The sequence below is a fragment of the Henckelia pumila genome, chromosome 4 (genome assembly GCF_033568475.1).
Source record: "Henckelia pumila isolate YLH828 chromosome 4, ASM3356847v2, whole genome shotgun sequence".
NCBI lineage: Eukaryota > Viridiplantae > Streptophyta > Magnoliopsida > Lamiales > Gesneriaceae > Henckelia > Henckelia pumila.
Window position 1 is genome coordinate 161,884,121 of NC_133123.1, and position 16,132 is coordinate 161,900,252.

At 31.0% G+C, this 16,132-nt stretch overlaps 2 protein-coding genes across 2 annotated transcripts; both read left to right on the forward strand.

The window, feature by feature from the left end:
* Positions 1 to 8,180: 8,180 nt before the first annotated feature.
* On the forward strand, positions 8,181 to 11,840 carry LOC140864109 (protein neprosin-like). Its single transcript, XM_073268041.1, has 8 exons — positions 8,181 to 8,653; positions 8,804 to 8,893; positions 9,028 to 9,243; positions 9,404 to 9,568; positions 9,740 to 9,793; positions 9,884 to 10,030; positions 10,745 to 11,161; positions 11,436 to 11,840. Exons 1-7 carry the CDS (start codon positions 8,453 to 8,455, stop codon positions 11,120 to 11,122), a joined length of 1,251 nt encoding a protein of 416 aa, XP_073124142.1. The 5' UTR covers positions 8,181 to 8,452; the 3' UTR covers positions 11,123 to 11,161; positions 11,436 to 11,840.
* A 1,106-nt stretch (positions 11,841 to 12,946) lies between these two features.
* Positions 12,947 to 16,020, forward strand: LOC140867165 (kinetochore protein SPC25 homolog). The gene is made up of 8 exons (XM_073272242.1): positions 12,947 to 13,185; positions 13,367 to 13,432; positions 13,807 to 13,953; positions 14,799 to 14,912; positions 14,992 to 15,081; positions 15,164 to 15,286; positions 15,442 to 15,662; positions 15,823 to 16,020. The coding sequence occupies exons 1-8, from the start codon at positions 13,017 to 13,019 to the stop codon at positions 15,832 to 15,834; spliced, it is 942 nt and encodes a 313-aa protein (XP_073128343.1). The 5' UTR covers positions 12,947 to 13,016; the 3' UTR covers positions 15,835 to 16,020.
* The last annotated feature ends 112 nt before the right edge of the window (positions 16,021 to 16,132 follow it).

Consider the following 16,132-nt stretch of genomic DNA (forward strand, 5'->3'; position numbering starts at 1 on the left):
ATTACTTTTTTATGGATAATTTTATGTGACAACTATATGGTAGTGGTGTTTTTTTTTTTAAAAGTAATCTAATACTCCTTCCATTTGTGGGTTTTTCATACAAATTTAAAGTATAATTGAAAAAAATCCTATTTTATTTTATTTTATACATTTACAATGTATTTGTAACCAATCAATTTGACGGAATGTGGAATTGAAAATATTGTTTTAGTTTTTGAAAAAAATGAGATTTAACGATATAAAATTATTTTTAATTTATATACCTTACTTCATAAATTTTAAGTCTTCTTTAAAAATTTTTACAAAATATCATTTATCCAAATTATTATCAATTCCAAATTATATTTTAAAATTTTGCCAAACACTATAATGAGATTCCAATGTCATGGATTTAAAATACAAATCAAATTCAAATTCTAAATCTCATTTTTAAGGCATCCTAACACATTGTTAAGAAATATTTGAACATATTTTAAAATTCTAATCAATTGAGGTATATTAGTAAAAGGATAAGAATAAATGCTACTCATATAAATTGGACTATATATTTAAATCAACCGAAAAATCTATATATTAAGGCATCGTTTGGTTTGAGGTATAGTATAAGTAATATATAGATAAGTAATATAATATAATAAAAAATAAATAAAAAATCATAGTTAAAATAGTATTGAATTTGATTGATTGATTATAGTTTATTTGATTTGATTGATTAAATTTTATATAAAAATATTAAATGACTATTTTGTCCTTTTAACAATAAATAAAATAAAAATTATATTATTTATAAGAGGTAATATAGTAATTTAATTCAATAATTTGATTGATGTGAGATAAATAATTAATGATTTGATTGATGTAAAATAAATAGTTAATATATGGATAAATAATATGATGAGAAGAACGTGGGATGAGATGAGATGAGATGAGTTATACATATATTAATAATATGATGAACAGAACGGTACCTAAGGACATGGAATTATATTTTTGAACTATCACACAAACATGCTCACATATATGCATATATATATATATATATATATATATATATATATATATATTTTTCCTTAAAGATTTCTCAATATACAGATATTATCTATATATGTTAATATGACTAGTAGCTCACACATACTAAAATTTGAGTCTTACCATTTATTTGCGTGCCAGCCAATATGCTCTGTACCATTCATTGTAGCCATATAGGCAGCATATTGAAATCTAGACAACTTATTTATATATTTAAAAAACCTATGGTATCTACTGTTGGCATATCGGACCAAAATATTGAATTTTCGTCATATTGTATCGAAATTTTTTTGATATACAGACATTTTTTTGGTAGATCGAATTTTTTTTTCGGTATCTATACGGTATCAATATGGATTTTTTTCATACCAAAATTTCGAAATTTCGCTATCGGTATCGGTATAAATTTTTTTTATATCAATATTTTTAGTACGGTATACCGGAAAACCACCCCTAATCGTATCAGTGATTGATAATTATTCTCCATTCTTTTTTTTTTCTCCATGAGTCAGTCTTGGATTATATTCTTCTCAAGAATATATGCACATTGGCAGCCTTCCACATTCTACAAGGAAAACAAAACAAATAAAGGGGTGCCGAATAGTCAAAATTTTGTGGGAAATTGAAGAGGCCAGAAGCATACATTTAAGATAAGTGTTTTGGAACGCTTTTGGAAAATATTTTTTAGTTTTTTCTTTACAAAAATTTCAAATTTTATCAAGAAAAAAAATTCAAAAATGCTTTCTACAGCATTCTTGAAATTTTTGTGAAAGAAAATCTCAAAAATGCTTTCTAGAAGCATTCCAAAACACTACCTAAGCGATGCATAATTTGGGCGATTCTCTAGGGATTTAGTTAATTAATATTTTTACATTGATCGTAACACATGAGCTTTAAAATCTTGTAGTTAAGTTATGCAAAATGATCGTTGTGTTGTTAGATATTCTAACAACGTAATTATATAGGTATGCACTCGTTACACGAAAATAATCACGTCGAGTTGTTATTGGGATCAATTATATATGATCCCTTATAAACTAATCTAAATGTTGTTCACAAACCGATGTGGTGTTACACTAAATTAAATATTTCAACATTATTTACTGGTGTCCACACTAAATGTAATAATATACTATACCAGTAGCCTTTAATTTTAGTATAAAATTTCAAGCATTTTATATACAACTAAGCATCCTACATTTAACCCTCTTTTTAAACAAATTTTTGGGTAAAAAATATAGGGTGGTGACTATAGAATATTCTCATTTTATCTCATGAATAAAATAATAAAATATGATGATAAATAAAGTTCTTTTTAAAATAAATAATCGTATCACCATTATTAGATGATATCGATTTTTCACATTTTATGAAATTCTCATTAGGTTTTTGATATCTAAAACCAAGATATGATCCTATAATATAGGGAGAATTAATCGGAGAAAGCACGGATAAAGTCATAAAACTAGATTAGACAGTCCATCTACTTAGATTTCATGTTATAACCAGTGGCGGAGCCAGAATTTTTGGTCTTTTCGGACTAAAACTTTGAGCTTCCGAATCCTTTAATATTTTCAATTGAGCTACCCGAGCTAATACCAAATTAATCCAAAAATTTTCAAAATTTATATATACAAAAAATTAAAATAATTTTGGGCTACCCGACCACAGTCCGGGTGGCCACAAGTGTGGCTGCGCCCTTGGTTATAACCAACACAATTGTGTCGAAGATAATGATGCCCTACAAGCTATTATCGAACAAATTAAATAAACTCAAAAATATCACATCTCGATCACATATTAAGAATAAAACTCACAATGACCATACAATTTAAATCTTTTAAATCATAATACACTTCCCACTCACGTCTCGTTTACTCTCACTTATTGCTCCCAAAACTGTTATACTCCATTCGTCCCAATTATATTGTCTACGTTTTTTTTTGTCTCAAATATATAGTCATATACCATATTTAGTAATATTTTTTTATACTTTTTTACTAATAAACTCCTATTAAATACAACTTAAAAATTGTGCAATTATTTTTTAATATATTAAATATGGATAAAATAAAAAATTTATATTAAATTATCTTTTTCAATAAATTTTTCTTAAAATAGGACAATGCAACGGCGATGGTAAAAATAATAAACTAAAACTATACATCGAATATAGTGTTTTATTCTCTGCGATTGGGTTGGGAATCTGCCCTCTCAAGCCAACCAACTTTACAAAAAGTAAATGCTTCCCACTTAGTGTATATATAATTATATATATATATATAATTATATTGATCTCCTGCACTTTAAGGTGCAAGAATTTCGTGGGCGATTGCTAAAATACGATAATATATCTTAGCAATAAAAAAATAATAAAAATTGCTAAAACACACTTTCATGTTTTAATTTATCAATTTTCCACTGAATTTCTGCTTCCTAAGTGCAGTGAATCAAAATTATATATATATATATTTATATATATATTTATTTATTTATTGGGATGAGAGTGACAAGTAATGGGCTAATATTCCTCAACAGTTCCTAATTCCTTTGCAGGGGAGAATGTGAGTGGGTCTTCCTGAAAAGAAGAGATTGGGAGATGAATAAAATAGAAAAAAAAAAAAAAGAAAAAAAAAGACCTCATTTAGAGATTAATGGCAGACATATTTGCTCCACAACCACATAAAGTTACTCGCTTTTAAGGCCCCATATCTTAATTTTATGTTAATAATATAGATTAAGACATTAAGTCCCAAATTTAAATGATAGTTGCATCAAAAGTAGCTACTGTTGCTTAATTTATGCATAGGAAATTTTTTTTGTGCAAGTGTAAAATTCGGATAAGGATTCACATATGGACATAATTGAGTTTGGCCTTTTTTTAAATTATTATTATTATTATTTTTGCAGTGTACTATCTTATAATACATAAAATGCCTAAAATAATTTTTTGGGGTTATGGACTTATAATAATACCCTTATAAGATTATACAAATATTTAATTAAAATTATAATAAAAATATTTTTTAGTAAATTTATAGTTTAACTATGACTAACGTATCTCAATATTATTTTCTTTTAATTTGATCTCTACTTTGACCTTAAAAAAAATCATATCACCATTATTAGTATAAAATATTATTTTATTAGTTTTAGAAATTAATAACTCATATTTTATTTCGATTTCATTTAAAACAGAATCGTAAAAAGAATAATGATTTATTACCAGTACTAATTTCATTAATAAACAAGATCTTCAAAAGAATAATCATTTTACTAGTCATACTCTATATTTGGAATTGAAGATATTAATCCAATTAAGTGCTCGATTAATTATATTCTCAGTTGGCTCTTTCCAAAAAATTCTTCGGTGGTTGCTGCCCGCAGGCATCCATTTGCCTGCACGAAGCACATCACCTACTTGAAAATGACATCACGCCTTACCAATTATTTGGTCGTATTAAGATAGTATGTACAAACTCTAAAAATTATAATATTTTGAATAAAATATCGTATTCGAGTTTTACAAATAAATATTTAAACTGAATCTGATATTAGTTTTCTCTTCACTACGACTCAATTTTAGTTTACTTTTCTTAAGCATGAAGTTATAGAATTTTTTTGAAAAACCAAGATTTTATATATGAATGTTTTAATAGAAACTGTGACGAATTATTGACCTTAATCACTATTAATAGTTGATGTAAGATATTGTATTAAATAACAAAAAAAAAAAAAGAACTTAGGGTAAAAGCAAAAGGCGAAGAAGTAAATTCAAAATTTGCCAAACTTTATAGTTAATATAAAATTGAACAGTGTTAACGTAACATGATGACTTCATAATAGCCACTCAAATCACTTAACAAGATTTGATAATTACGATCTTCCGTTATTTAAAATCATTAATAATCATTGTGTCTTCTCTCTCAATATGTTATCGGTTTATTCGAATAATTCGATCATATTATCTCAAAAATTGAATAGAATCCACGAACCATTTATCATCATATCAATATTAAACATTTGAGTAGGTATCTTGTGAGACGAATCTTTATCCATTAGACAATCAATCACACTCGTAGTTAAAATAGAGTGATGATATATGTACAAAAAAATTTGTACAACAATTTTTACATCATACAAAATTCAATACAAAAAATTAATTTATCAAATCTAATGATACATTGAATGCATAATCTCATGATATAATATTAAAACTCACGAGATAATAACAAAATATCATGACATAATTGCTATAAATATTGTTATACGATATATTGGTTGTATCTTTAACATTATTTTTTAAAATAAAATTAATACTCTCACATAAAAAATAATATTTTTTAATAGATTACTTAAATAATGTCTGACAAAATTAACTCATAAAACTGTCTCACAAGAGTTTTTCCCTAAACATTTTCAGGTGATAATATTAAAGTTATCTCACAAAATTAACTCATAAAACTGTCTCACAAAATTAACCGGCCGGACCCTCTCGCTCCGCCAAGCAGCAAATCGGGGTAGATTGACCTACCACAATACATCAGATATAACTAAAAAACGACGGACCGGTTCGGTTCACGATTGGTACCACCGATACGTTTTGACAGTAACTATTCAATTCAATTCAAAAAGAGAAAAATGTGAGCAGTAATCATTATCTGATACAGTCATGTGTATCGACTCAAAATATGGTCAAACGTTACTGCTGCCCGAAATTAATACCATCAGAAACTAGGCAACAGTGTTGATTCTCTATTTTGCAGTTGTAATAGATTGCACTAAAAGTGGAATATTGACAAATTTTAAAATATCACTCGTGTTTTAAAATGAAATGTAATGTAGTTCAAATGAGAGATCGATAAAATATTAATAGGTTAGATTTCATGGAGAATATAATTTGGTCTTGTAAATTTATGTTTTTCTAAGTTATCAAATATTGTTTGTTTATTTGTTTGTTTTCAATTTTAGTTATTTTTTTTATGTACTTACATTGGCCGGTGTGACAACATAAATGACTAAAATCATAAAAAAAGATAAATAGATGGAAGAAAAATAAATTTTCATCATAAAATTATTACTATTACATCACTACAATTTTTTTTACAATATTTAAGTAGTTTATAACTTTATAGATATAAGACCATATTAATAACTATAACTTCATGCTATCTAGAATTAAAAACCATTATTTCCAATTCACTCTTAACAATTTTATTGACCCCTTTTAAAAATGGATGGATATGATGAGACAATAACTCAATAAGTGCAAAAGATTAATTATATAATATCGAACTAGAATTAAATATTAAAATATAATTACATAAATTTCTTTATCATATATTCACTGATTAAATTCATGAATCTAAGCACTTTATAATATGATTTTATAACGTCAGATTCAAAATAATGAACCAATACTGAAATGGACAATCTACCAAGATTTAATTTGTGTGGGCACATGAATATATTTGCACTGTTGTGTGACATAAACTGACTTTGCAATACAGCAAAAGTCAATCTTTATGCAGCTAACACAGTTGTTGAAAATGGCATGTTTTACAGCCCGATTACAAAATCTAACAGAATACATTCCAACGATAGATCATATTAAGGAAGAGTAGGTCTCTACATATCCATATTGGTGAGACGACGGATTAACTTGCTTCATATTTTTAGTGAAAATTAATATTTTATAACAATAATACTTTTTTATTTAAAAAATTAACTAATGAGACAATTTCACAAGAGTTTTAGTGTATGAAAAAAATAAAAGTGAAAATAACTGGTGAAATTTACATTTAGGGATAACAACCTTTAGGGGATTCACTTATTTTTTAAATCACGTCATTTGCACATTTTTTATTTTTTTTTATCTTGTCGCTTCAGTGATTTGTACTTTTTGTCACCTTAGTTATTTGAAGTGAAATTAGACACGTCAACAATGTCCATTATCACATCATCGATTTTTTACGGCACATCATCATTTTCTAATGTAATTCAAATATTATTAAAACTAAAAGAAACAAATTATTATAAGGCATCGTTTGGTAGACATTATTATTAATCTATTTATAAATTATCTCATCCAATCTCTCGTTCTTTTCGTCGTATTATTTATCCATCTATTAAGTATTAATCTTACATCAATCAAATCATTAAATAATTTATCTTACGTTAATCAATAACTTAAAAGAAACAAATTATTATAAGAGTTAATTAACTATGTATATGTTAATTCTTTAAAAAAAAAAAAACTATGTATGTTAATTGATTGAAAACAAATCCAAAAAAAATTACACGATCAAAACTATAATATTTCTGGTTAGTGTCATATCAAAGAGAACATAACTTTATTTTTAATTTTTTGAAAATAAGAGAACATAAATTTCACCTATCTCACAATCCATATAAAGAATTTTCATCCTCCAGACCCTCCTGTAAGTGGCCAGCTGACTTGACATTAATATGGAAGTACACACTTAATCTGTCAGCCTGTGCAATGCATCACTCTCTTTTAAAATAATAATAAACACCCTTTTGAGTTTTGACCATATATACAACCTTCTTTTATTTCTCAAAATAAAATATGCTTTTATTCAAATAAAACATGCTTAATATATACACCCCATACACACACATATGTATGTGTCTATGTATATAAGCACGTATGTATATATCTGCGAAAATGGTTGAGACACATAAAGAGGGAAGAGAGGAAGAGTTACTATATATATTTGAAGGTAGACATTTCAATGGATCCGACATGTATCGATAAATGTCCATTTTTAAACTTACGAGGCAACTCTCAAAGCTAATTACATATACATTATTTGAAATCACGAGATCAATGAATTAAAACCTCTAATTTTTATCTTTTTGTGTTTTAAATTTTGAGTACAAATACCCCTAAAAATACATACAAATAAGGGAATTGATAAATGTTCAAAATTTGAAAATGTCAGGCTGTATGTGCACAAGATTTAAAAACAAAAAAAATTAATAAATCATTTTTTTCATAAGAAATTTTTAAGAATATCGTAATTCGGTAAAAGCCATCTATGCAATTAACCATTCCTTCGATTCTCCCAAAGAGAGATTCATATATACGATCTGTCAAATGGGGTCATATCATATACAAAGTTTTGAAAAACAATGTGCATATAGATCCTTTTAACTTTTTCCTCCGAACACTATCCGCCATTGTTTTTGTTTTTTGTTTTTGTATTTGTATTTGTATGGCTTCCGAAGTTGCAAGATGTTAGGATGAAACCAACCCTTCTTGTTCTCTTTCGTTTCGCATCATCGCACCCAGACAATAATCCGCCAATACATACAACAAACACTTACCTCGTTCCACTCAGGAAAAAAACAAGCGCACGCATACATTCATCAAGATTCTTTTGCGAAATTAATCAATCACATGGCTTCTTCCAAACCCATCTTTCTCACATTTTTCGTTGTCGTTTTGCTCTTCGCGACGCGCTTAAGTATTGTCGTTTCCATAAAGATAGATCCGCGGCCGGAGAACCAGACTCTCCGGCCGGGACAGGAGTTGGACAAGTTCAGGAGGATTAGGAGTTACCTCAAAAAGATCAATAAGCCTGCTGTCAAGACAATCAAGGTCTCTTAATTCCTTCTGCTAAAATTTTTCGGGTTCAGATAAAAATCCATTTTCATGATAAAGTTTTCTTGTTTAGTTTTCGGAGTAGGCCATAACGTTTTTCTTTTTCTTTTGCTTTTTTTTTTTTTTTTTTTTTGCAAAATTTTTTAGAGTCCATATGGTGATGATGTAATAGATTGTGTTCTATCTCATCATCAACCAGCATTTGATCATCCTCTGCTCAAAGGACACAAACCTGCGGTACGTACGTTTGATTCGCCAATCTCATCTATTTCTTGTCAAGAACATTTATATATAGCACATTTAATTCGAGTTAGTTTTATGGGATTTGTTAAAATATTAATGTTGTTAATTTCTTGAATTTTGGATTGCAGGAACCACCAAAAAGACCGAAGGGAAACGGTTCATTCGACTCGATCACATCGGAGACATTTCATTCATGGATCGATACCGGCGAACTGTGCCCCGACGGAAGCATTCCGATCAGAAGAACGACGGCTGAAGATGTTCTCAGGGCCAGCTCTATCGGCAGGTTCGGTAAAAAACTCGCGAGAGGCGTCCGGAGAGACACGACCAGCAGCGGTCACGAAGTTAGTCTATCAGCTATAACTTTTGATATTAATACTACCATGTTTTCGAGAAGTGGGAGTCAAATCAAGTTTTTTAAGGGGAAAAAATATTATTCAATTCAAACATCCAAGTATAAAAGTAGTATATTAATTAAGTTTCCAATTATATATTAATACGCAGCATGCAGTGGCATTTGTGAATGGAGATCAGTACTATGGAGCAAAGGCCAGTATTAACGTGTGGGCGCCACTTGTCACAGATGAGTACGAATTCAGCCTATCACAACTTTGGGTCATTTCTGGCTCATTTGGCAATGATCTTAACACCATCGAGGCGGGTTGGCAGGTTCATATATAGTCGTCATGTTATGGTATTTTTGTGAAATTTTGTTAACGAAAAATTGAAAAGTGCTTCGTAAAAAATTTGTCAGACACTACTTATAAACGTTATCGATCGTTGATAGATCATCATAATATATATATTTTTTTACTTACGAGGTAGTTGATATGAATTCAGGTTAGCCCGGAATTATACGGAGACAATAATCCGAGGTTTTTCACATATTGGACGGTATGACGATGTTTTTTTTTTTTTTTAATTATTACGGAGTGTCGAAATTCGAACACATTGCTGATGAAAGAAACATTGGATGTATAACAGACGGATGCATATCAAGCTACTGGATGTTACAACTTGCTATGTTCTGGATTTGTCCAAATCAACAGCAAAATCGCGATCGGGGCAGCGATATCTCCGAGATCATCTTACAGTGCTAAGCAGTTCGATATCGGCATTATGATATGGAAGGTGTGCAAGTTTTCGTATGTATATTTATAAAATAATTAAACAAAGGACTATATGATTCTTTTTATATATACTTGGTTTGCTCCAATGTTTCTAATATAATATTTGCAAGATTCTCTTCTTTGCCCCCAATTGCATACATTAATCCACTGTTATCTCACTCTTCTTGCAATTAAATATTGTTTCTTAGTTGACCCTTGCAAGTTCAAGAATCTTGGTTACCATTCCTAAATTATTTCTATATTATACTAATCGAAGTCCCTCGAAGGTTTTTATATTGATTTGCTAGCTAAATTATGAAGTTTTTATATTAGGATTAGAGTCATGTGATATGTACAATGAAGAAGGTTACATACATGGTTATACATCACTTCTAAAATTACAAAAATATCTCAAATCGAATCGTGAAAAGATTTTTTCATTGCGATAATTTTGTAATTTCAAAGACAACGTATAACCGTACGTATAACCTTCATCACATATGCCACATTTTTTTTCTTCAAAATTTAAGATTTGGTAAACTATTTTTTCGAGTAGTGTACAGTGTACACCTAGGGGAAAACTAGGGGCACGCCCACAAACCAAGGGATGGGTGGAAATGGACTAAATTCTTTACTTGTTTAATGTTTAGATCCGAAGGGACCACACAAAGTGAAGAATTATAGAATATGGATATTTTTCGATGTCACTTACTTCTATGTGTGTGTATATGTCCAGGATCCGAAACACGGACACTGGTGGCTCGAGTTCGGGTCCGGCCTCCTCGTCGGATATTGGCCGTCGTTCTTGTTCTCCCACTTGCAAAACCATGCAGACATGGTTCAATTCGGGGGTGAGATAGTGAACTCGAGATCAATGGGGTACCACACATCGACCCAAATGGGGAGTGGGCACTTCGCTGATGAAGGGTTTGGGAAAGCATCTTATTTTAGGAACTTGCAAGTTGTTGATTGGGACAATAGCTTGCTCCCTTTGTCCAATCTTCATCTCTTGGCTGATCATCCTGATTGCTATGACATAAAATCTGGGAAAAATGATGTTTGGGGCAATTATTTTTACTACGGCGGCCCGGGGAGGAACTCGAAATGTCCGTAAAAGGCTAAAAATGGAAATTCACAACCATTTAGAGACAAGGTAAACAAATAACCAATCATTGTAGTCAAATCAAGTCTTTTCTATCTCAGTCTAATTTGCTCTTTAGCTATGGTTTTTTAAAAATGATTTTGACTATATATATTCCATCCTTTAATCGGGTAAATGTTCTTCATGATTTGTGTGATGAATCTATATATGGCAAGAGTCCGGAAATACAAGTCGGTGTACGTAGCATAAAAAAATTATTAAAAGTCATGTGGTGAATTACGTGTATATACATCATTTTATATTTTATTTGCGATCTAACTTGCAGAAATTCACAACGAGAATCAAGACTGGTTGTACTTGTACTAAAAAAAACTTGCAGAAACTCGCAAGGAGAATCAAGACCCAAATGGAAGGACAAGATGAGGGCATTTTAGGAGCATATATCATCTCTTGGACTATAAAATTTTCTAACTTTGTGTAATTTTTTTTCCCACTAAAATGTAAGTATTATGTGTTTTTCTTGGTAGCTGGAGGCAAAATCATGAGTTAGCATTAATTTTTGGGTCCACGATGGGTTAAATCTTTTGACAATAGCTCGATCGGTTGCCCCTTCTAACATGTGGCTCAGGTTTCAATTCTTTTTTTCTACAAGTCATGTTTGTTGTACTCCTACTCATGTAAATTTTCGAGTTAATTAACCATATGGTATAATAGAGATTGTGATTTTTAACTCTCTCCCGATAATTATTATAAGTTTATTTTCGTCCTTCTAATTTTGCGATTTAGATAATCTATTTATCAAAATCGACTTTCAGTCGTACTGGACGAATGTATGTGAAATGACCAAGATGCCCCGGCCCTAGAAGTAATTGTTTGAAGTACGAACTCTGGTTTTTGTTGTGCACTTGTCGACTTGCATCAGAGGACTATAGCACGGCAGTACAACCCCATTGCGTGCCTGTAGTACTCCACCAATGAAGTGAATATATGTATAAAAATAAAATTAGGGTTTTAATTGGTAAAATGCATTTTGGTAGGATTATATTATAATTTCAGCATGACTTAATCAACACATTAATTAATTGATCAATCAATTCAAATGTAAATGGAAACAAATTCACTTCCCTAACCGAGAATATGATATTATCGAGGAATATATAATCTAATGAAATTAATCAAATATGTATATTTATTTTCAAATTTCTTTTGAAGTTCGTACTTTTGGAACATGTGTGGTGGTTTCTCTACTTTGTAGCCCCACGGGAATGAATATGATAGAGTGTTAATAATTGAAAACTTGGGATACAATTTGTCAGCACGGCACCATGTTGGGTACACTGGTCATCATTATTGGATAGAACGTTCTGAACGTGACGACGTTTGAACTGATGTTTGATTTAAAATATTTAAGTTACATCATTAGCATTATTTAAATTTTTTTGTAAAACAACATCATCGCTCGATCCTAACACCTATCGAAATATTTAAATCTAACAGCTTGGTAAAAAGCTTGCATGCCAACCAAGGAGAATTAATTGATTTTTCTCTAGTCAAATTAGGATTTTTTTTTTTAAAAAAAAAAAAAATATTTGTTCTACAGACTACACATTTATATTTATCTCTATAAAAGATTAAAGTGTATTCCTCCCTGGGCCTACATACTATAGACAGTAGACTAAACATATATATTTTCAAGTGCACCAGATCAGCCCAGGATGAAGGCCTTCCACTAGGGGGGCCGAAACTAATTTTTCAGCCCACTTAAAAAATAATTTCATAAAATAAATTAGAAAAAAAAAATAAAAAAAAAATGGCGGGCTTCCCATGAATGCTTCACTCCTCTTCTCCCCGTTCAAATTAAACCCTAAATTTCTTGGAAAATTGGCGATTTCACGCAGAAGCTGAGATGCAGAGTGGAGGCAGAGATGGTGTTCGGAATCATATGGCGGAATCCAGGTTGGTTTGTGAAAATGAAATCGCTATTCAGCAGCGCAAGATCGATTCTTCGTATACCTCGTACAGAAATCTCCTCGATTCTGCCCTGTCCGAAGCTCAAAGAACCATCCAACTTCAAGGCATTTCCTTTTCTAAAATTTTTTTCTTTTTGTTTGGATGGAAATTACGGTTGCTTAATTTTTTAGTCTGTTGCTGTGTTTGAAGGAAGTATGATTTATTTTACTTGGTCGAGGAATTTTGAGTTTTTGGGAATCTTGATTTTGTCGAAGGAATTACGTTTTTTTGTTTTCAAATTTGCAGAAAATTTGGGAGATCTTAAAGGAGAGTTGAAAGAAGCTGAAGATGCTATGGTAAAAGCTCTATCTGGTAATTCTATTTTCATATTTCTTTTATTTCTGAAAACTCTTACGCATGTCGCACAAGTTCAAGTTTTTTATTTGCTTGGATGTCATAAATAGTGAACTGGTTGTTGGATATGCAAAGCTGGTGAGTTCCCTCTTTGTGCAGAAGAGTTAAAGAGGGATTGTGATTTAAATTTTACATAATGAAATTTCTCAATAAATTGCTCGAGGAAGACCTCCTGATTTGGTTTTTCAGCTTTCCTCTATTAGTGGATAAAGTGTTCCATATATCTCTCTTTTCGTTGACGCTCAATTTGTAGTTAAAAAATCTGAAAGTGGGCTTGTGTTACGAGTGCATTCATGAGTTTTCTGTTTGTTCGACAATTTTGATATTTATAGCAAAGACCAGAAAAGAGGCAAGGAGGATGGCATTGATGGAGTCTATATCTGTTATGAATGCTAGGATTGAAGATTTGAATGAAATTGTGAATGATCAGAAGTCAAGGAAAGAAGAATATGCTGCTATTGTAGCTCGACAGTCTGAAGGTAGATGATTTCTCAAATGTGTTTGCTGTGACCGTTCACTTTCTCGAGTATTGATGCCATCATGTTATATGATAGTTGAGTGGTTCTTCGAGCTAGATCTTTTGCACAATATTTTTATTCTTTAATTTAATAGAGTCCTGCAACCTACCCAAGGTGTATATATACAAGTTGGTTGAATACCAGGCTCCGAAGGGGACCAAATACCAAGCTTATAACTTTGACCTCATGACTTTAGTATTGTGCTGAAACTATTTATCCCAAAAGTTCTAGTTCATGAGAGGCTTTACAGTAACTTTGTACGGCATCAAATTCATTTTGGTTGATAATGAAAACCCATTTAAGTGATGTGTAAATGACAATTTCTCTAATTCAACATTATGAAAAGATAAATAAAAGTGGGATGCATTTACCTTTTGTTCCTGTTTTCAGTTAATCAATCATGTTACTTGACTCCTGAAATTTAAAATAAATCTAATGATATGTATAGAGCAGGCAGTGTTTATTAGTATAATATTATTATTTGTTTGTTGTTGTGGATATTAGCTTTACATCAATCTCGTTTTATCTTTCATATTATTTTTCTAACTTGTATATTGTTTTTATCAACTTACTTCCTTACAATGCTTCGACATTTTTCTCATGTTTTTATTTATGTGCCCATGTTTTGTCCATATTATTTTAATTTTAAACTTAATTTACAAATATTTGTATATTATGGAAATTCATCTATTGTTATCTATCTACATGGGAAAGAGCTTTTATCCATCTTGTCTTTGTTTTCACATATTATTATTTCATACTGATCATCTCTGTTGTCTTTCTTAATTTCTTTTATTGGAGGAAAGCTTTGACTGCATTCAAGGAAAAGTTAAATCAGAAGTTTGAACATAAAGAACAAATTGAAGATGCCATTTCATGGTATAACAAAGTCCTTGGCTTCCGTGTTGAATGTGGTCGTGGTGGGTGTGTCATATTTCTGCGTACTTATATGTTTCATTTGAACAAAACAAGTGTTTCTAAGTCTTGTTCTAATTCTAGGTGTCAAATTCATTTTTACGAAGATCAATCCAGAGAACCCCAACAACGAGTACTCCTTTGTTGTTCGCCATGAAAATGAGAGATATACATGTATGTTACACACAATTGGTTTATTTGGCTCTCCGGTGAACAAAATCTTATCATCCTTCCCTTTCTGCATTTCTATCTGTAGTGCTTGATTGTGTTCCACCACTGGCTGAGACAAAAGAGCTAGTCAGTGAATTAAATAACAGCAACGGACTATTTAAATTTGTCAGAACCATGAGGGAGAAATTCCAAGTAGCCGCAGCTCGTGGTATGGCCCTTCTATCTTACATGTCCTCAGTCCTAAATTGAGATATGTAAAATACTTGTCAACTTTGCCCACTAGATTGTGGATATTTTATCGTTTTGGCAGTTCATTTATTCTACCAAGTCATGTTTCTAAGAGTAAGCATAATGGCCATCCAGGAACTTCTGACATCGGAGCATCTATTGATCAAGATTTTACAACAGTTTCTGTCTCTGCCCCAGTGGCTTCAGATTCTACTTATCAGAGTCATAAATCACCAGTAAAGCAAAAGGGGCTCGACTCTGGTGAATATGCCAGCAATGCAAGAGAAGTTGGGAAAGGGCAATCAATTCTATCTCTAGGATCTTCTTCTTCTCTTCGCCGTTCCTCCCGTTTAAAGGTGTGACATTATTGATAATAGAAATGGTTTGGGTAATTTCAAAACACATAATCTGTGCCACCCAAGCATCGAACTCACTTCAAAGTTCAAACTATGGTGGCGGTGTTTCCTTTTTCCTTTTCTTTATCTCTTTCTAAGTGGAAATGTTGAATATTTGCAGGGTAACAAGTGAAGATGACCCCTGCAGCTTTCAAACACCTCAGTCATTACGTTTAATGTCAATCTTAGCGAAGTTCTCCTTTGTGTGCTCATAGCTCATGTAGCATGTATTTAGCTTGTGTTCAATGGCACCGTTAGTTTTTAACATCGATCTAAATCTACTGTTCTTTTACTTAACTGTAACCGTGCTTCTTCGTATGTAGAGTACATGTTGATTGATGACTGGAGTACGTCTTTGTGGGTGCCTTAGATTTTGTTGTTTGCTTGCATGCTTTCTCCATAAGCCGCCGCAATTTGTTGGGCTTTGTGTA